The sequence below is a fragment of the Glycine max genome, chromosome 18 (genome assembly GCF_000004515.6).
Source record: "Glycine max cultivar Williams 82 chromosome 18, Glycine_max_v4.0, whole genome shotgun sequence".
Lineage (NCBI taxonomy): Eukaryota > Viridiplantae > Streptophyta > Magnoliopsida > Fabales > Fabaceae > Glycine > Glycine max.
In genome coordinates, this window is record NC_038254.2 from 50,942,197 (window position 1) to 50,963,561 (window position 21,365).

A 21,365-nucleotide genomic window follows, 5' to 3' on the forward strand; every position below is an offset into this window, starting at 1 on the left:
AATAAAACATGATGATATGATATTTTATTTGTCACATCATCACTTAACGGAAGGAGACTAATGATAAGTAGTAAGTTGAAATATAACAATTTTTTTAGTAGTTATTTGACAAAAAAATTAATTTTTAGGTAATAATCTGAAAAATTTATCAAAGCCTTCAATGATGTGTAATTGTAAATTTAAGTTATGTTTAATAATTTTTGTAGGTATGAAAAACTTATCATAGCTCAATGATGTGCAATTGTAAATTTAAGTTAGGTATGAAAAACTTATCTAAGCCAATCTAAAAAATAATTTTTTAGTTAACAAATGATAAGGAGGAGTTTTACCAAAATAAATAATTTAATTTTAGATAAAATGATAAATTTATTATTTTATTAAAAATAAAAATAAAAATGGTAATCATAAATTTAAGTTATGTTTAAAAGCAAATCTTATAAGTTAATAAGAAAAAAATATTTCTTAAACACTTTTATTTGATCAAATATTTGTAAACTTGTCAAAAAACTAAAAATTAATTAAAATAAATTGATGAACATATATGTAATTTACTTTTATATAGACTTCAAAAATTTATCTGTTTATTTTTTTAAGATAATCTCTCATTTAAAATAAGAAATATATTAATTTAATAAGATATTTTTTATTGGTAGGAATAAAAAAATACTATTTAAAATTTACAATTGTTCACTTATCAATTTATCATGTTTAACCAATTAAATTAGATTAATAAGATAATATTAAAAGTGAAATTAAAAAGGTAAGACACATGTATGTAATATTTGGACAAAGTTCAAAGAGAACCTCCCAAGATCAAATGGTAGGATCTATATTTTGGGTTTAGAGAATAGTGAAGGAAGAGTAAGGAAAGACATATAACATGTTGCATGTATACATTGATCATAGACCGCAAAACACCAATTATATGATTTAAATAAGTTTTTCATACCTAAAAAATAAGTCATTTTTAGATTATTACCTAAAAATTAATTTTTATCGAATAACTACCTGAAAAATTTTAATGTTTGAACTTACTACCTTTTGTTAGTCCCATTTCGCTAAATGATAATGTTGGCATAATAAAAACTCAACCAAGTTTGTGTAAGCTATCGCATGTGGGGATAGTGAACCAAGTAAGGCACAACTAACTCTGCCAAATATAACTTTTTATGAATGACTTTTGTTTCTTGAGAATGATTATGAGAAATTAGAAAATACAACAAATGATTGTCAAAAGTCAAAAATAAAATCTTATAATTAATGGAGAAAATATTATATTATTCCCAATTGTCAATAAAAAAAATCTCACATCGTTAAGGAGCCAAAAAGATATAAAATCATTTTTGTTTTAAAACAATTATTTTATGTGACATCTGTCACGATCAATCAAGGCCACTTAAAAAATGTAACAAATAAGAATAAATCACCATTTTGATTCTTAAAAATGTGTAGCATTATCAAATTAGTCCTTGAAAATAAGAAAGTTTCAAATAGTAAAATATTATTTTGGTCTCTATCTAAATATATAAGAAGTTATCAAATAAGCCCCTAAACATAATTATTTATTTTCACTTTAATTCTTATGCATATGTTAATATCATCACTTAACACTTAAGCTACATGACTTTTAAAATTTTAGAATAAATGCTACATTATATTTATAGTATGCGACATATATGTTAATTTTTTATACCAACAAAATTAATTGTCATGCTTTTTTTTGTTTCATTCAAGGGGCAAAAGCCTGAAAACAAAAACACAGAAAAAGTTACACCAAGCCTAAAACCTAAACTAAATCCCTCCTCTAAGGAGAGATTGTACTTTGCAAATATGTCTGGAACCTTATTGCATTCTCTATAAACATGAATAAATTGAACTCTCATTTGAGACACCACACTTGCCTTGATCGCATCCACAATAATCTTTGTCTTGAGCCTACAAATCCTTGAAATCTTTTAACATTTGAATAACATACTCAGCATCTGAGTAGATCTTCAAAGACATACACACCCACATTCCCGAGCCATATTGATACCATATGAAGGATGACCTATAATTCAGATTGAATAACAAATCAGGTCTTCAATTTGCACGCAAATGCTCCTTGAAAATATCCTTTGTAATCTCTGATAACCCATTCGTTGTTGGAAATGGTGCTGAAGGTCACAAACAGTGTCTTCCTGAGGCATATATGAGCATTTCCCTAAAGGACTTATTTGTAGTATCCATGCAAGTCCCTCGGTATACAACAGGAACTTCCCTGATGTGTTGTGGCTACAAAATTGGTAATGACAAAAATTCAAACCCAAGAACAGAGAAGAGAGAACGAAAGTAAAAGAGGAGAGGAAATGTTGGTGTGTGAAAAACTCGATCAAGAGACTAGTATCTATAGGTCTGAAAGAGACCATATGATTGCTTGAAATTAAATGGTAATCAAACTGTGATTAAGGTAATTGATATAGTAATAAAAAAACGTTTAAAACAAAACAGGAAACTAAATAAATGATTGGACTGGAAAGCCCATGATTATACTAATTAAACTAAATAAAAATATGGCTCATTTAAAACAAGATTTTCTAGACAAGCTTTTGAAATTCAAATAATTCTAAAAAATAATTTAATTAATTAAAAATGTAAAACTTTGCACGACCCATTATCACACGCACAAGAGGGAAAATTAATGGATACATACTACAACCAGCCCACATGGCCCAAGCTCATGCACACAACACTTTCATCTCTTGCTAGTCACTTTGAAAGCTCATATTACAAGTTGATATATGAACAAGTGAGCCAAGACTATCCTAGGCAATGCGGGACTTTGCCTTTTGTAATACTCAAAACTACAACAACCCCCCACATATTACAAAAGGATAAATAAAACATTTTTTTAAAACATTTTAAGTTCCTGGGTTCACATGGGATATAATGCACCGAACTTGGTGTAACAAGCTATTGAATCAGGCCTAAACTGATAAGACATGACACACAATGTAATAGGTGTAACAAGTTATTGAACCTAAAACACTTGGCGTGTACTAATGGTTTACCAATCATAGTACACCCCCATAATTTTTTGTTGTTGTCATATGTGTGTCGGATATTTATATGTGCTCTCACTATTACAAGAAAGTCTTTTAATAATGGTTCTAAAAGTGTTTCAATAATGGTTTTTAACTGTCGTTGAAACGATTGTCGTTAAAAGTGGAATGCTTTTAATGACGATTTCAAACCATTGTGAAACCATCTTAAAAAATGTATCAAAAAAGTCTTTGGAGTGCGTTTTCATAAACGATTTTGGGAAAAATCATCATGGAAAATCGACTTTCAAAGATGATTTTTTCCAAAACCTTCTTTGAACATGCATTTTCAAAAATGATTTTAAGGAAAACTATCATGGAAAGATACTTTCTACATTGGGTTTTTGATAGCAGATGTAGAAAGTTTAACTTTTTTAAAAATATTTATTTTATTTTGATAACAAAACCAAACCTAGGCATATTTAATTATATTCAAATTATCATCAATTAAAAGCAATAAATAACAATAAAATGATGGCGATGACTCTAAGGGGATCCTCCATCTTAAGTCTCACCTTCATAGTCAATTTCAGATTAAGGACTTAGGTTCACTCAGGTACTTCTTTGACATTAAAGTTGCTCAATCCTCATTTGACATTGTCATTTTCTAGTAGAAGTATGCTTTAGACATTTTTACCGGGACTGGTATGCTTGATTGTCGCCTGAGCGACACTTCCATGGATCCTAATATGAAGCTTCTTCCAGGTCAGGGGGAGTCATTGAAAGACCCCAGAAGATATCGTTGTCTAATAGGCAGACTTACTTAGCTCACTGTCACTAGACCATACATCACATTTGCGATTAGTGTGGTTAGCCTATTCATAAAGAAACCATGTGATAGTCATTGGAATGTTGTGATACATGGTCTTTAATACCTCAAGGATGCACCAAGCTGCATATTAATATATGGAGATAAAGGCAATATCACCATCAAATAAGAGGTCTACTTTTGGGTATTGTATTCTCATTGGAGGGAACTTGATTTCTTGGAGAAGCAAGAAGCACAAAATAGTTAGTTGAAGCTAAGTATCATGCTATGTCAGTCGTCGCAAGTGAGATTACATGACTTAGGCAACTTCTCCAACAACTAAAATTTAAAGACACTTGGGATACTAAACTGATATGACAATCAAGATGCTCTTCTTATCGAATCAAATCTGATCTTCCATGAGTGGACTAAACATATAGAGATTGATTGTTACTTTGTGAGAAAAAAGGTTTTCTCAGGCAAAATTATCACTGACTTTGTCAACTCCAACAACCAACTTGCAAACATGCTTACTAAATCTCTCAAGAGCTCTTGTATTGGAAACATCTGTAACAAACTTGGTTCATGTGATATATATGCTCTAGCTTGAAGGGAGTGTTAAATATATAATTTGATCATTATAATTAGGGAATTATCTCAATAAATAATTAGGGATTATTTTCATTGATAGTCTTTCTTATGTTTCCATATATTGTATTGATTATTCATTATAAATAAGAACATTCATGCATGGTATAAACACACAATTGCATTAAATACTTTTTTATAACTTGCTTCACCTATATCTTTCATATCATCAAATTTAGATACCAAGAATGATTTAGTTCTTAAAACTATATCAATGCATGTACCAAAGATAAGCATGCCATCCACACATAAACATATAATGACACAATCACCATTCACAAATTTTGTGTACACACATCTATCAACATCATTAGAGGAAAAACTATCACCAAGTAAAGACTCATTAAACTTGTCATGTCATTGTTTTGCTGCCTATTTTAAACCATATAGGGATTTTAAAAGTTTGCACTCTTTGTTTTCTTGACTAGGAACCTCACACCCTTAAGGTTGAGTCATATATATCTCTTCCTCTAAATCACCATCAGGGGAAGCTATCTTCACATCCATTTGATGAGTCACTAACTTATGGATGGCAGCTAAAGCAATCAAAACTCAAATAAAGGAAATCCTAGTAACATGCACAAAGGTATCAAAGTATTATATGTCTGGTTTTTTAGAAACCCTTTAGCGACCAATCTAGCCTTACAATTGTCTATTCATCCATCAGGGTTATACTTCCTCTTAAAGATCCATTTGCATCCAATTGGCTTTGCTCCTTTATGTAAATCTACTAAGTCCATGTGTTGTTCTTCTTGATAGAATCAATTTCAATCTTAATGGCTTGTTTCCAAAGGTTTGCATATAAAGAACTAACACTTTAGAAAAACTCAAAGGGTCATCCTCAACAAGATATGTATAAAAATCATCTCCAAAAGATTTCTCTATCCTTTGTCTTTTACTTCTTCTCAAGCCCTTACACATAGGTTCACTATAGGTTTCAATAGGTTGCTCAAGACTAGTATTGGTACTAGAACTAGCACTTGATTTTTAAGGGAATATGTATTCAAAGAAATCAATGTTCTTAATTTCTATGATAGTATTGCAATCAAGCACATTACTCTTGAGGACAAGAAACCTATAGGCAATATTATGTTCTACATAACCAAGAAACATGCAATAAGAAGTCTTAGGTTCTATTTCCCTTAAACTCATAAGGTGTCTTTCTTGTTTTCTTATGTGGGATCCTATTTTGTAAAAAACAAGTTGTTAAAAGGGTTTCTCCCCAAAGGTTATTAGGTGTTAAGGAATTTATAAGTAAAGCATTCATCATCTCCTTAAGGGTTTCATTTTTCCTCTCAGCTACTTCGTTTGACTTAGCTAAATATGGTGGGATTACCTCATGAATTATACATTCCTTTACACAAAATTCATGAAACAAAGTGTATTCACCATCCCTATCGAATCTTATTTTTTTCTTCTATTTAGTTGATTTTCAACTTTAGTTTTAAAGATAAAAACATGTTAAACATTTCATCTTTTTGTCTAATCAAATAAACTCTAGTATATTGAGAGAAGTCATCTATAAAACTTACAAAATAACTTTTACATCCTCTAGACATAGTCTGATTTAAATTAACAAGATCAAAAAATGAATTATGTTAAGCAATTCAGTTTCACATTGAATAGAAGGACAATGAATTTTAGTTAATTTTGATTCAATGAATAGATCACATTTTTTTAGTTTGATTATCATGCATGTTGATTAAGCCTAGTCGTTGTAATTTAAAAACATAAGTAGAATTTGTATGTTCTAATCAAGCATGTCCCACATATCATAGGAATCAATCATATAAGCAAAAGAAGATGCATTTTTATTAATCACTTAAAAAAAATCAATATAAAGAGTGCTTGATCACACAAAGCGTCATCATAGTTGACATCCCTAAGTGCCTTCGTAGCATGCACATTCTTTTCTTAAACCTTAAACCATATGCACAGTCATACCACAAAGAGTGGAATCCTTGGATTGTGACACTCGCCATGGAGATCATCACCATGTTCTGCGGGGACAAGGAACATATAGGCAATGCACACCAACCATTGGTCTCATACACAACAACCATTATTAATTGTGTTGCTATTGTTATTTAACGAAAATGCTAATATGACATTGTACTGCACATCCATGTCAACATTTTCATTTAGTTTTATATGTCAAAGTTAAGGGATAAATCAAAATTATATAATTAAAATATAATAGTAGACACTAAATTTTAAAATTACATTAGTGATCATGAGGGTTTTAAAATTTGACATCAGTTTAATCAACCCAGAATTTTAAAATTTAAAATTTACCACCATAAAAAAACTCAAATCTTGTTTCAAATTCTAATCATTTTAATCCGTTCTTTCCAAAAAAATCTCCCTTGCTCTATTCTATCAAATTTTCATGATTCTTAATTCTTCCTAGTTGCCACCAAGAAGAAATCTCGTAACCATAGGATGTTGTTGCTGACGAGCGTGACACAGGTGGTAATGGCTCGCAGCAGCCAAACCACGGATTGGAGGTGGCAGTGTTGCAGGCACGCCACAGAGCCTTCGTGTGGAGGTGGCGATGTTGTGCTAGAGGTGGTGGCATGGTTATATTTTTGTAAATTGATCGTTTACAATTTGCATAATCTAGCTTGCACAATATGTGGTTAAATTGATTCTATAAGATTTTTATTTTCATGGATTGTTTACGATTATGTAATCTCATTTGCTGAAATTGTTTTTTAATAATAATTTGCTAAATTTATTAAGAACGTAGATTTTAAATTTCAAATGATTCCACAAACAATAATGTGACGTTAACCTCATACCCGTTGTTAGTGAGTTATCCACTAACTTACAAATACTAGTCCAGGTTTCATACTTTTTTTGGTCGGGACCATTGCTCACATGATAGTCCCAAATTATATTATAACTTATCCACATCATAGGGACCAAATAATGAATTTAATTAACTTTAATTTTAGTCACGTTATTGCATGTGTTAGTCACACATCTTAAATCCTTAACAAAGATCTGACAATATTAAAATCGATACTAAACAAAAAGATGAATATAGAAATTAACATTTACGTTTTTTTTAATGAATACTACATAGGACTAAATGAATATTTAACTTATAATTATTTTGATTGGAAATAAGTTATAATTAAATATAAAATAATTATAAAAAATTAAAAATGAAGACACTGTAACAAAGAATCTTTCCAAGGACTTGATCAATCTTCTTCAGCTTTTCTCCAATCTCTCTACCTCTCTCATTTTTATTTGTTCATCATCGGCCTTCATTTAATCTATCATTCCCTTTGTTTGGTTTTCCCCCCCTTATATAGCTAGAGGAAGTGGCAGGAGAGAATTTATTTTGATCTTCTTACAACTTTTTTAATGGAAACAATGTGTTTTCTTTTTTAACAAGTTACCATCTTGTATTAGCTAGGAAGACTCAATCGGGATTTTCTATATTAATGAGACTCACGTATATATATATTTTAAGCTTAAATCAATACTTTTCGTGATGTGAAAAGGAGAAAAGCATACTGTAAAACCAAGAGGAGAAATTAATAACTGCTATTTTATCATCATAACGTAATCGGTGCACAATTTATCAAACTAGAATAACTCATCCATTAAAATAGAACACTCCTAAGTGTGAGACAGTGACTTACATTGACGCAATTAATCTTTGATCAGATAATGAAAACGACCAGAATTCTAGCTCATTCACTTAATTGCTTCCACCTATATCAGCCATGCCAAACAAACATGTCACTAACCAGAATGCATCTAATTAAAGTTCCTTCAACTCAACAAATTATCACAGGCACAAACTCATTAACACGACCATGGCTTCTTCTAATTCCTTCAATCTTCTCTTCCTCTACATCTTCTTCAATTTCACAACCACCAAAGCACAAGTCTCTCCCATCATCATGTACCCATTTTGCCAAGACACCACCACCAACACCACTTACCAAGCAAACCTCAAGACCCTCTTGTCTTCCTTGGTTTCAAACGCCATTTTCAACAGATTCTACAACGACACAATCCAAAACACAGTCTTCGGCCTATTCATGTGCAGAGGCGACGTGTCCCACATACTCTGCCAACAATGCGTCCAAAACGCGACCAACAAACTATCCTCGTACCCACAATGCTCCGTCTCCAAACAAGCCGTAACCTACTACGACGAGTGCATGGTTCGCTACTCCAACGCCTCGTTCTTCTCCACCCTCACCACCGAACCCAGCGTACGCGAATTCAACAAAGCCAACATCTCCAGCAACGAAACCATCTTCACGAGCCTCTTATCCGACACCATGAACCAAACCATACACGCAGCAACAAATCCCATGACATGGGGCAGTAACTACTACGCCGCCAGACACGCGAACGTGTCGGACATTCAGACGCTCTACTGTGTGGCGCAGTGCACCATGGACCTCTCGCGTCAAGATTGCGCCACCTGTCTCGCCAACGCAACAACCACGCTTCTGTTGTTATACGAGGAGAAACAAGGAGGAAGAGTTTTGTACCCTAGCTGCAACGTTAGGTTTGAACTATACCCTTTCTATCAAGAAACCAAAAATAGCTTAGATTCTAACGGATTAGGTGGACTCGTTCCCGAAACCAGATATGAATATCCACTTTCAGATCCAAAATATTCTGGATACATTTCCCATAACTGTTCCTCAAACCTTGCCATTCTTCAAAACGATGACGTTTCATTCAAACCATACACAAACCTCACGACTCTTTTTTCTTACTTGATTTCTAATGCCACCGACGGCGCTGAATTTCAAATGCAAGTTGGGAATCTGTATGGCTTGTTCATGTGTCGCGGTGACGTGGATAACCGTGCCGTTTGTGGAGAATGCGTGCGAAACGCGTCGGAGAGGGTGGTCTCGGAGTGTCGTTTTGCCAACGAGGGTGTGATTTGGTTCGAGTACTGTTTGGTTCGGTTTTCGGATCGGGATTTTTTCTCCGTAGTGGAGAGGAATCCGAGGTTTCAGAAGTTGAACGTGACGAACCATGACGAGCGGGATGATGAAAACTCGTTTACTTCTACGGTTTCGAATAAGTTGGCTTGGATGGAGAGCCAAACAGGAGGTAGTGGTTCCAGGTACCGGAATGCGACGGTGGCGTTGAACCAGATCCAAACGCTTTATATTGTGGCTCAGTGCACGCGAGATCTTTCCAGCGACGATTGTGAAGTGTGCTTAAGTGATGTGGTATCGGCGATTCCTTGGCGTCGTTTGGGGAGCGTTGGTGGAAGAGTTCTGTACCCTAGCTGTTTTCTCAGGTTTGAACAGTTTCAGTTTTTGAACCATTGGATGGCCCCATCGCTGTCTCCGTCGCCGCTGCCGCCTTCGCCGCCGTCTACCCCGCAACGTCCAGGTATCAACGTATTTTTACATGCATCATGCATGTTTTTCATTTTTTTTATCATAAAAAAACAGGAAAATATTTCTCATGCAATTATGTACGTACTTATATATTTGTTTCCGAAAATGGGGGGAGGGCATTGGGCTGATCACAACTGTTAAATATAGATGCTCATTTTTTTTGTATAAATTTAATTTAAAATATCAATATTTATTCAAAGGTTCAAATTCAGATGAATGCATAAACTCTATTTACTTTTTATCTATCTCTCTTCTCTTTTCTATTTTTATCACATTTATTATTTTTTCTATCTTCAGTTTAAAAAAAATCTGACATTCTTATGTATTTTGGAGAACAGAAGTGTTACTCTATTAACATATCATATGTAAGTACCACTTTTTATACGCGACATTAATATCTAGCTACCCCTCTAATAAGATGTTTAAAATCATAATTGTGATATTAAAGACCAATTAATGACTTTCTTTTTACTCCAAAAGCAACTAAGAATTCAAGACGAACTACCACGAGTCCATAACTAATACTAGTATTAGAAATGATCCACTTTAATTTCACTCTGTGCTATCAACTCGATCGTCATTACCTATTTCAATGACATTTTTTTGTTGTTGTTATTGTTATCGTAGAAATAAGAAGTTCGTCACGAACAACTGTCTCTATTGTTGTTCCCGTCATTATCATTTCGGTGATACTCTTCTCTTTTGGATGCTACTTCATACGTACAAAAGCAAAGAATTACAAGACCATTCTCAAAGAAAATTGTAAGTGCTTGAGTAAGAAAAGAAATTTTTATACATAGTTCCTTAACTGGTAAGCATTGACAAATTTGCATATATAGTTTAACAATTGAAGCATTTTTGTCTAGTTGGAGCTGAAAGTACTAATGTAGAGCCATTGCAATTTGATTTGGTTATAATCAAAGCAGCAACAAACAACTTTTCAGATGAGAATAAGATTGGCAAAGGTGGATTTGGTGAAGTTTACAAGGTAGGAAAAATATGGCAATTTTATTTCTTATTTGAGCTTGTTTTACACATAATTAAATAATTATTTATATTTATAGGGCATTCTTACTGATGGAAGACATATTGCGGTAAAAAGACTGTCAAAAACTTCTAGGCAAGGTGCACAAGAGTTCAGAAATGAGGTTTTATTAATAGCGAAGCTTCAACATAGAAATCTCGTGGAATTCATTGGATTTTGTCTAGATGAAGAAGAAAAAATACTTATATATGAATACGTGTCAAACAAGAGTTTGGATTACTTCTTATTTGGTTAGATATGTACTTTTAACCTCTCTAATTAGATTATTAAACTTTAACAATGATCCATTTTGTAATTATGATGTTTAATTCATATTAGATCTCAAAGTAGATCAAGTGATTGATTACAAAATATGCATACCTTAATTTTCTAACTTGCTAAACTTTTCATGTAGGTACTCAATTGCAAAAGGTATTCAATTGGTCGGAGCGTTACACAATTATAGGAGGAATTGCTCGAGGAATTCTTTATTTACATGAATATTCTCGACTTAAAGTTATACATCGTGATCTTAAACCTAGTAATATATTATTAGACGAAAATATGAACCCAAAAATTTCCGATTTTGGTCTTGCTAGAATTGTTGAAATAGATCAACAAGAAGGAAGTACAAACAGAATTATTGGAACATAGTAAGTTTTGAGTATTCATTCCCATTTTTTCCATCCTTTACATGGTATATTTAAGCTTATTTTTAATTATTTTTATTTCAATTTTATAGTGGGTATATGTCTCCAGAGTATGCAATGTTTGGACAATTTTCTGAGAAATCAGATGTTTACAGTTTTGGAGTTATGATTTTGGAGATTATCACCGGAAGAAAGAATGTGGGTTCTTATGAATCATATGGTGTTGTTGATGGTCTTCTAAGTTTTGTAAGTATCTAGCAAATTCTTTATTATATTTTATTATTATTGTTATTCATGACAAAAAAAAATTAATTATTTTGTTATTATGTGCAAAAAATTAAGAAAGTGTAATGTTTTGATTAAGTTTCAAATTGATATAGGTTTGGAGACAATGGACGGACCAAACACCGCTGAACATATTAGACCCAAAATTGAGAGGAGATTATTCCAAAATTGAAGTCATTAAGTGCATTCAAATTGGTTTATTATGTGTTCAAGAAAATCCGGATGCTAGACCTTCAATGTTGGCAATTGCTTCATATCTTAGCAATCACTCAATTGAATTGCCACCTCCACTAGAACCAGCAATCTTTATCTTGAATAGTAAAATGAATCCACAGATAGTTACACATGAATCAAGTTCCAGTCAATCTGCCAAGAATTCCACTCCATTATCAATCAATGAAATGACTATAAGTGACTTCTATCCTCGGTAGATATTTAATTTCTCTTTCCATTTATATAGTAGTGTTTTTAAATTGTAATGAAATTTCGTTTGGCACCTTTATTGGTAGAGATCAAACTATGAAGTATGTTTTATTTCATTTTTCAATATTTTGTACATTGCACACAAATTTCACGTTTCATGTTTTCTTAGTAGCTTACCGTTTAAATTCTTTATTCCTTTTTTCGTCTGCCTTACTACCTAAAACATACAACTTTAACATGATGGTTATGGCCTGTGTTGCCATTATTTTATTACCAAGTTCTTTACATTTTAAAGTGCAAAACTTTCTATATTATTTCATGCTTCTTTTTCATCAAAATTAAATAGTTGTTTTTCTCCTTGTTTTATTGGAGCCACTTCAAAAGGCTTCGCCTTGGGCCAATTTACCAGCTACCTCAAGCCAAAGCCCAGGTCCTTGTCGTGATCTCTCACATGTATGTGAACATTTTTGGCTTTTTGCTAACAATGCGTAAAATCGTTGTTTAAAGCAAACAAATTGGTGTCTTTTCTTTCGACAATGGTTATTTGAGATGTTACCCTTGTTTCAGCAACAATTTTACCAAATAATGGCAACGCTAAGAAGAAAAATGTAGCCTTTAACACAATAATAATAATAAAAAAATCTATGTAAGCGTGCATTTGGTTCACACCATTTGTCACATGGTGGCTAAATCCTTGTCAATATACCAGGAATCCAGGATCTATCCTTTATAACACCAAGAATGGCAAAAACACTAATGGATTTTGATTAAAATGTTTTTCAGGTCCACTACAATTCCTATCAAAATTATGCAAACAATTAATGAAAACGTGTCGTATTCCTCTACACATTTGATAAATTGGCATGCCTTGTGACCTTCCTCTTCTACCTTTGAAATGACCACCTTGTGAACTCTTTTTGTTTGTCATCAACCACGGTTATTCTCCTTAAAGTCACTGCTTTGAATCAAATTTACAAACTTTGCCCAACGCTCAAGCCATCAAACAATTAAATTGTTTCAACTTGTTCTCACATGTTAACAGAGTAGCATGCAATTTTACATAGGTTTTTTTTTTTTCATATAACTAGATAACAGGGTTATACTCAATTTCAAGGCTAGTCAAAATTTAAGTGGTGAGGTCAAGAACTAAGAGGGGACTTCCTGGTATATTTAAATTATAAGCAACATTTTCATTTTGCTGAGATATTCCTCCATTTTTGTGTGACACATTTTCTTGTTCATTGAAACTTGCCTTTAAGGAGGGTATTCATTCATATTGTACTGTATTTAAAGCTAAAAGTTTACAATGGTCTTTAGAGTTTTTTCAATGTATTAGTAGTTGGGATGTAACATCTAATGTCCTGGAATTAAACAACCAGCTGAGGAATAACTGGTCTTTGTCATCCAATCTTCAAGCTCTAGATTTTGTCTTCACCATTGGACAAAACTTTTTGAGGCACACGCCTTTAAAACATTGATGAAGCCTTCAAGTCTGTGACCTCAAATTGCTGCAAGAATGAATGAGAGATTTCCAAAGGGAAAAATTGGTTCTATCCAATTTGACTCAAGCCATTGAAGACTGATTAAGTGTTTTTATTATTTATGGTGTTAATAGCTATGATGTCAAAAAAGAAATATATATACAGTTAAGTTTTAAGTTTTGAAGTACAATTTTCTAAAGCTTGAAAACTTGCATTATTTTATTGAAAAATAGCAGTCTTTTTTTTTTTTTTGAAAGGTGAAACTAACAGTAGTCATATAAATATAATAAAAATGTAAAAGCAACTAATAAAACTTTTATAATCATAGGATATAGTAAGGATAACATCATACAGTAAAACAGAAATTCCAACACCGATAAAATGAAAATAAAATATATTATGTCTTAATATCGTAAAAAAAGATATTCTATATATTTTAACTATATATGCATTACATCAAGTTTTGATTGAAAGGAGTAGATCTTGACCTTTGCAAGATATGTGATTTACTAACCTTACCTCCCTTAAAAGAATTGTGCCTCCAATGTGTTCCTTCCCCGTATGATTTAACTTTCTGTACACCTTCATTTTTATTTTATCACCTACCCTGTTAACGTGATGTCCCCGTAATGTGCTGGAACTTATTATATTTAGCGATATTCATAACAAAGAAAAAGGTTAAGTGCAATGAGTAAACAATATAATGCCTTTTTGATAGGCCAAGGGTATCAAAAAAGTTGAAAGTTGAATTATTTTAGAAAGTTGAAAGTTGAATTATGTTAGTATTGCATTGCGCTGTATGCAGCAGTCTTCGCATGACGGTAGCAAAGGGTACTTTATTTTATATTCATAGCATGCTTTAAATTTAGGAGGAACAGCATGTGTTGAAAAGAGTTCATTTTTTTAATGATTTTCTATCGCTTAAATATCTTTTTGTTACTTTTTACCCTAAATTTGTTTTCTGTCCTTCAAATTTAAATGTTATTCTACTAATTTAAAAATAGACTACTTTTAATTTTTATCGAGGAGTACTAGAATATAATATCACACATTAGACATTAAAATTATTTCTAAATTATGAGAAAAAATCACTTTTAAATTTAAAGAACCAAAAATAAAATTTACTTAAATTTCAGAGATTAAGAAAGATGTTTAAATTTTTCATAAAAAAATTTTAAATATAAATTGAATGATCTAATAAATATAGGGTACTTATCTAACTCGTGAATACTACTGTCGATATAATCTAAAAGGTGAGTTTAGACAATCACCATATTTCGAAGACTTGTACTAAAAATGGTTAACTTGAAAGCAATACGATACCTACTAAAATTAATACTTAGTTAAAATTAATACCCTGTATTTATTATTATTTTTTTTGTGTCAATTGTATTTATATTTATTAGTACTTTAGTTTGGTACATTGCTAATATGAAAACCTTCTAAATTAGTTTAATTTCGTTTCAGTATAAATACGAGATTCTCTATTTTGTTAAGTAAACCATTCATCAATAATAATACAGACACAACAATGGATATAATAAGAGAAACATTAATTATAGATTTAAATATAATATTACTTTTTAAGAATTTATTTTCTTTTCAAACAGGTATCCATCATAAAAAGCATTCATAATCTAGTGGTGGAGAGGTATTATAAATGATAAACCTCTCCTCTTTTTATGTATTTAATGTTATTACAGATTCAGGATTTAAATTTAAAACCAGAAGCAATTCTGTATCAATTCATACGTTCCTTGTTAGAAATGTCAAATTAAGATATTAGCTAAATGAAATATATGGTGATGTTTGTTTCAAGATATATTTTAAATTTTTCAACAATAATTTTTTTAGGAATATTATAACCAGAAACATTATTCTTGAATTTGAATATATGTTTGGTTAGATATTAATATTCTTAAAAATTTAGAATAATTAGAATAAAATAGACTTAAATGTAATTTTGTTCTCTTATTTTTAAAAATATTTAATTTTGTTTATTTTATTTTATAATAGAAATATTTAGTCATTATATTTTTTTAATTTTATATTTTTAGTCTTTGATTTTAAAATAAAAATATTTATTCTTTCAATTTTTTAAAATCTATAATTTTAATGATATAAAATAAAATAATTAACTTAAGATATTATCAGATTTAAAAAATATGTAAATCAATAAGAAATTAACTTAAGATAACTCAAATTTAATGATATAAAATAAAATAATTTAATTAATTTATATCATAATCAATATTAATGTCTTAATAGTCAATATTATCAATTTGAGAACAGTTACAAAATTTAAAAATTAAATAATTAAATGTCTTTATTTTAAAATAGAAAAACAAAATTTTGAATTTTGAAAAAATAAAGAAATAAAAATTATATTTAAACTAAAAAATAAAATAAAAATTGAAAGTTATAAATGTGATATTCTGATATTTTTCATATGAATATCATTCGTCATGAAAATAAAAATAAAAAAATGTTGATAATACTAGTTTTTCATATCCAAAACAAATTTTAAATCTATAAAACAAACATATTTTGTTATACATAAAAAGTAAAGTGATAGAGAGTAAACGATGCAACTAATGAATAATGAATGAATTCACCTGAAATTGTTCAAACAAATAAGTGATTTTAAGATTGAGTTCTAATTATATAATTATATTAAATATTTTGAAAGAAAAATTTATAACTCAATAATAATCTTATTTGTTTTGAGCATAATTGTGTTTTCATAAGTTATACTTGTAAGTAAAAATAAATCATAGATTAATAATAAAAAATGTTAATATAATCTTTAAAACATATTTCTATTATTAGTTAAAACTTATTAAAAATAACTAAAAGGCCTCAAAAATTTTATCCAATAAAAAAAAAAGAAGGTACTGCAAAAGAGTGTGTATATAGCTGTCCAGTTAATACATAGACAGAAAAATGAATATATCAGGAGCGTAAACATTAATTGTAGATTTAAAGAATTAATACAATGATACTAGTATTTATCAAGCAAGACGCTCCCTATAAAAGAATTTAAAAAAAAAAATACTATATTTGTATTTATTACAAATATTCAAAAAAGTAAAGTGATAGATAAGCAAATACTCGAGTGCCATGAAAAGCAAACTCAAGAAAAGAAATAAAATATTAAATATATGCCATTAAAGAGCGAGTGAGTCACCTCAAAAGAATTTACGGAGTGAACAAGAGGGGAGAACCAGGCGAAGCATGAAAATCTGCTCCTCGGAGAAAATTGCTAGTAGTACCCCACAACCACCATCACCACCATCACCACCACCACCACCGCCACCGCCGCCACCGCAACAACAATTGCTCCGACGACGTCGTTTCCTCTCTCCACCACTTGAATGAATGGGCAATTGCGGTACCAGAGAGGAATCTGCTGTGGTTTCCAACGCTCAAGGTCTCAGATCTAGGCCTCTCAATTTCATAATTAATTACTCTCATCAATTCAATTTCACTGTGTTAACTCGCGCACTCGTTCTTGCTCACTCGCATTGTTTGTGTTTTTGGTTGCTTCAGTTGTTCAGCAGCTTCACCATGCGACGTCGTTGGGCGCGAGTGCGAGGAGCCAGAATGCAGGTAGCGAGAAGAAGCACGGTCACGGTCACGGTCACAGGCACAATCTGAGCGAGTGCGCTTCGGATCTGAGCGAGTCCTGTTCCACACCGCACGGTAACAATAGCAACAACACGCTGCTCTACACGCACGTGATCGCCTTCACGCTCTACGAGTTGGAGACCATAACGAAGAGCTTCCGCGGCGACTATATCCTCGGTGAGGGAGGCTTCGGCACCGTTTACAAAGGTTACATTGATGAGAACGTCAGAGTCGGACTCAAATCGCTCCCTGTCGCTGTCAAAGTGTTAAACAAAGAGGGTTTACAAGGACATCGAGAGTGGCTTGTGCGTTTTTGCGTGATTTTTTCCTTCTTTTTTTTTTTAAATTTTATTTGTTTTCTTAAATTGCGGTCTTGTGGTGAGTCAGAAAACTTTTACATTACAGACAATTGTGGAAAAATGTGACTGATGTGCCATAATTACTTTCGTGATGTGATTGTTGAGTGTCAAAATACCTTAATGTTGAAATTGCAGAGCGTAATTTGAAACCATACGTTTATTTAATTTTGTGTGTTTTGGTGGTGCAGACGGAGGTGAATTTTCTAGGGCAGCTGAGGCATCCTAATCTGGTGAAGTTGATTGGGTACTGCTGCGAAGATGATCACAGGCTGCTTGTGTATGAGTTCATGTTTCGAGGGAGTTTGGAAAATCACTTGTTCCGAAGTACGGCGAGTTTTGCCCTTTCTAAACAAAAATTCAATTTCGGTTGGTTTTGTTCTTGCTTTGTTTAGGAATGGAATGGATTTGGATCTAAGTGATGAGATGTTCTCTTAGGTGTTTTGGCTTCTGAGTAATCTAATTAGGTTTTGTTTGGATAAACTTTTGAACAACTGCTTTTAAAGAAAACAGAATAAAAAGTAAAATGAATCAAACTTCTTTCATAAGTTAGAATCTAAGCCGCCGAGTGAGTGCATTACTCTCTGAATGCATTTGAATTTCTACCAAGAAAGTGGATGTTTGCTTGGTTGCACTTGTTCTGGTTATATATTGATTGGTGTGGCAATTCTTCTAAAGTTTCAAATTTAACTGTTGAAAATGGCCTAATTTCTTCCTATTCTAGAGTAGAGATGATTACTGTTGAATTTCTACCAAGAAAGTGGATGTTTGGTTGGTTGCACTTGTTCTGGTGCTATAAATTGACACATGCAGTATTTGATCAGTGTTGATTTAGAATCTGGAAATATGTGGTTACTGATCTGCTTCATTAAATTTGATAATGTTTTATATTTTCAATATGTGGTTAAACATTATTGACACTTGAAATAGTATGAAGTATCTTTTCTAACTTTATCAGGTTTTTGGTAAAAAAAAAAAAACTATTGTCTTACTTCATAACAAAAGACAAATCGTCTTGAACAATAAATTCTGATTTTTTGTTCAGTATTAGTTGTGAAAAATAAATGCCAAAGCTGACAGTTATGAAGCTAAGATTTTTTTTCTTGGGGTGTTTTTTCAACTTGTTGATATGACTTTTCCTGATGCTTCCAGAGGCAACTGTCCCTTTATCATGGGCTACAAGAATGATGATTGCTCTTGGAGCAGCCAAAGGACTTGCCTTTCTCCACAATGCTGAAAGGCCTGTAATCTATCGTGACTTCAAAACGTCTAATATATTATTGGACTCCGTAAGTTTCTGGTATTTTGAAGTTAATTAATCTGTGTTGTATTTTGTGGCTGTTATAAAATAGTTACTAATTATTTTTTTCACTGTGTTCCCAAATGACTGTATAGGACTATACAGCCAAACTTTCTGATTTTGGACTAGCTAAAGCAGGACCACAAGGTGATGAAACCCATGTATCCACCCGAGTGATGGGTACATATGGTTATGCTGCCCCTGAATATGTAATGACTGGTATGACCTTTGTTTTTCAAACATGCTCAATTTGTAAGAAATGAAATGGAAAATACAAATTGCTTGAAAGCTTGAACTTCCATAAAAGTTGATGGTACTCATCGTGTTCTGTAATGTGAGAGTTAGCTAGGATGATCTATTAAGGTGGGGTAACAGTCATAACTCCACTGTACAATGTTGTCCTTGTTATCGTATTCTACACAGTAAGTTTGTCTGCAAGATAGCATGTCTTTCTTGGCTTCACCAATAGGAGGATATACCAGGCATTGCGCCTCAATTTTAGTTGGAAAGACCAAGAAAGATGATTATTGAGTTATGGTGAAAATCTATCTCAATAATTATCTGTTAATTCCAATATTATGTAACGGTACAGAGACCAAAGATTAATATGCAAGATTTCTTTTCTGGTATCAAGAAGTTGTTTTTATCTCATTGCAGGTCAATCCCATTTGCTTCCAGTCGTTTTAATTTTAACATGACTACCGAATTTCCTCAAACAAATTTTCAGATCATTTTCTTATTATAGATGTCCTTCCTTCTGCATCTTTCTAAATAAACTAGCATTTTTAGATTGTATGTTGCATAGTTAACAATCTTAACTGGTTTATTCTTGCTTGCATGTGCACATTGAGCTTGTTATATAATACATATTAGTTATGGCCTTTGTTTTGCATTCCCTCTGGTGCATGCTTCTACATTGAAAATGTATTGGCAAGTGTCTACTAAACTTGGCATGTGTTAATATGGCCAGGCCACCTGACGGCTAGGAGTGATGTCTATAGCTTTGGCGTTGTTCTTTTGGAACTTTTAACGGGGAGGAAATCTGTTGACAAGACCAGACCTGGAAAGGAACAGAGCTTGGTAGATTGGGCACGGCCGAAGCTCAATGACAAGAGAAAGCTCCTTCAAATAATTGATCCTAGATTGGAGAATCAATACTCAGTGAGGGCAGCACAAAAAGCATGTAGCTTGGCTTATTACTGTTTGAGTCAAAATCCCAAAGCAAGGCCACTAATGAGTGATGTGGTTGAGACATTGGAGCCCTTGCAAAGTTCAAGTGTTGGTCCAGGTGAAGTCTCATTATCTGGATCAAATAGTGGGAGTGCTGGGCCTTTTGCTATGAACAAAATCTCTGACTACCGGATGCGCCACAAGTTTTCAAACAACGTTGGTCCCGGTGCTACTTGTCGGTCTCCGAACCCGAATTGCTCACCAGGTGGCCCAGCAACATTACGGGTCAGATGATAATCGCATGCCATGAATCCATGTCTGGTGTGCTTTATCTCAAGAAAATGGTGTTTGTTGTTAAAATGTGGGTGCATCCTTGTATTTGTTTCTTTGTACATGATATGATAATATGGTGACAAGAAGCCCCGGTGGATCATTTTTGTATCAATTTTTGGTCTTCTGTTCATCTGGGTGGGAATTAGTGTGTGAAAATCTGTGTACTTGTAATCATCGCGGCATCAGAACTAATATAACGGGCTCCTCACAACATCAGCAGTGCAAGAGTAAGACGACCCGAACACGCAAGTACCTAATGATGTATTTTATTTGAGATTATTAGGTAAAATGAGGGTAAGATAAGACAATCTTAGTTAACATTTCTCTGTCAAACCCGGTTAGATTGTCTGCACGCTCGTATCTTTTTGAAATGGCCTATTGGTGTTTTAAAGAAATAAAGATGGAGGGTCATTTTCAAGCTTTTTAAGGTTTTTGTTAGTTTCCTAGTTTGAAGTCTCGGTAGATGCTCTCTTTTTGTAGTTGATAGCATGTGTATACTATAATAAATGAAGTGAGTGAGCTTTTTTAACCATCACCTTAAACGTTAAAATTCATTTATGTAGCTTTCCTTTTCAAAAAGTGTACATTTTTTAAATCAAAATATTTCATTTATTGATTTCGTTAAATATTGGTACTTAAATACATGTATGATTATTAGAGATTTTCCCAGATGAGGGTTTATTCAAATTGCATTAGTGGCAAGAATATCTTAAGTATATCTCACTAACGATTATCGTATATTGAATATTTTCATATTTAACTAAATTTATTATATCAAATAGATTGAAATATACATTAATAAATATGGAAAAATAATTAAATATGAAATTATAGATTTAACTTATAC

At 32.2% G+C, this 21,365-nt stretch overlaps 2 protein-coding genes across 2 annotated transcripts; both read left to right on the forward strand.

Annotated features, from left to right (window-relative positions):
* Positions 1–8,256: 8,256 nt before the first annotated feature.
* Positions 8,257–12,389, forward strand: CRK61 (cysteine-rich receptor-like protein kinase). The gene is made up of 7 exons (XM_006602682.4): positions 8,257–9,861; positions 10,497–10,631; positions 10,736–10,857; positions 10,934–11,144; positions 11,309–11,546; positions 11,636–11,789; positions 11,924–12,389. Exons 1-7 carry the CDS (start codon positions 8,310–8,312, stop codon positions 12,257–12,259), a joined length of 2,748 nt encoding a protein of 915 aa, XP_006602745.1. The 5' UTR covers positions 8,257–8,309; the 3' UTR covers positions 12,260–12,389.
* A 4,442-nt stretch (positions 12,390–16,831) lies between these two features.
* LOC102662348 (probable serine/threonine-protein kinase PBL8) lies at positions 16,832–21,047 on the forward strand. Its single transcript, XM_006602684.3, has 6 exons — positions 16,832–17,162; positions 17,282–17,664; positions 17,907–18,042; positions 18,868–19,004; positions 19,111–19,234; positions 19,986–21,047. Exons 1-6 carry the CDS (start codon positions 17,111–17,113, stop codon positions 20,477–20,479), a joined length of 1,326 nt encoding a protein of 441 aa, XP_006602747.1. The 5' UTR covers positions 16,832–17,110; the 3' UTR covers positions 20,480–21,047.
* The last annotated feature ends 318 nt before the right edge of the window (positions 21,048–21,365 follow it).

What these genes read in the sequence shown, in the direction of transcription:
- CRK61 (XM_006602682.4), top strand. Translation starts at nt 8,310, where the DNA reads ATGGCTTCTTCTAATTCCTTCAATCTTCTCTTCCTCTACATCTTCTTC. An exon ending in GACCATTCTCAAAGAAAATT is followed by an intron (nt 10,632 to 10,735) that starts GTAAGTGCTTGA and finishes ATTTTTGTCTAG; the next exon opens with TTGGAGCTGAAAGTACTAAT. An exon ending in TTGATGGTCTTCTAAGTTTT is followed by an intron (nt 11,790 to 11,923) that starts GTAAGTATCTAG and finishes AAATTGATATAG; the next exon opens with GTTTGGAGACAATGGACGGA.
- LOC102662348 (XM_006602684.3), top strand. Translation starts at nt 17,111, where the DNA reads ATGGGCAATTGCGGTACCAGAGAGGAATCTGCTGTGGTTTCCAACGCT. An exon ending in AAGGACATCGAGAGTGGCTT is followed by an intron (nt 17,665 to 17,906) that starts GTGCGTTTTTGC and finishes TTGGTGGTGCAG; the next exon opens with ACGGAGGTGAATTTTCTAGG. An exon ending in GGAAAATCACTTGTTCCGAA is followed by an intron (nt 18,043 to 18,867) that starts GTACGGCGAGTT and finishes TGATGCTTCCAG; the next exon opens with AGGCAACTGTCCCTTTATCA.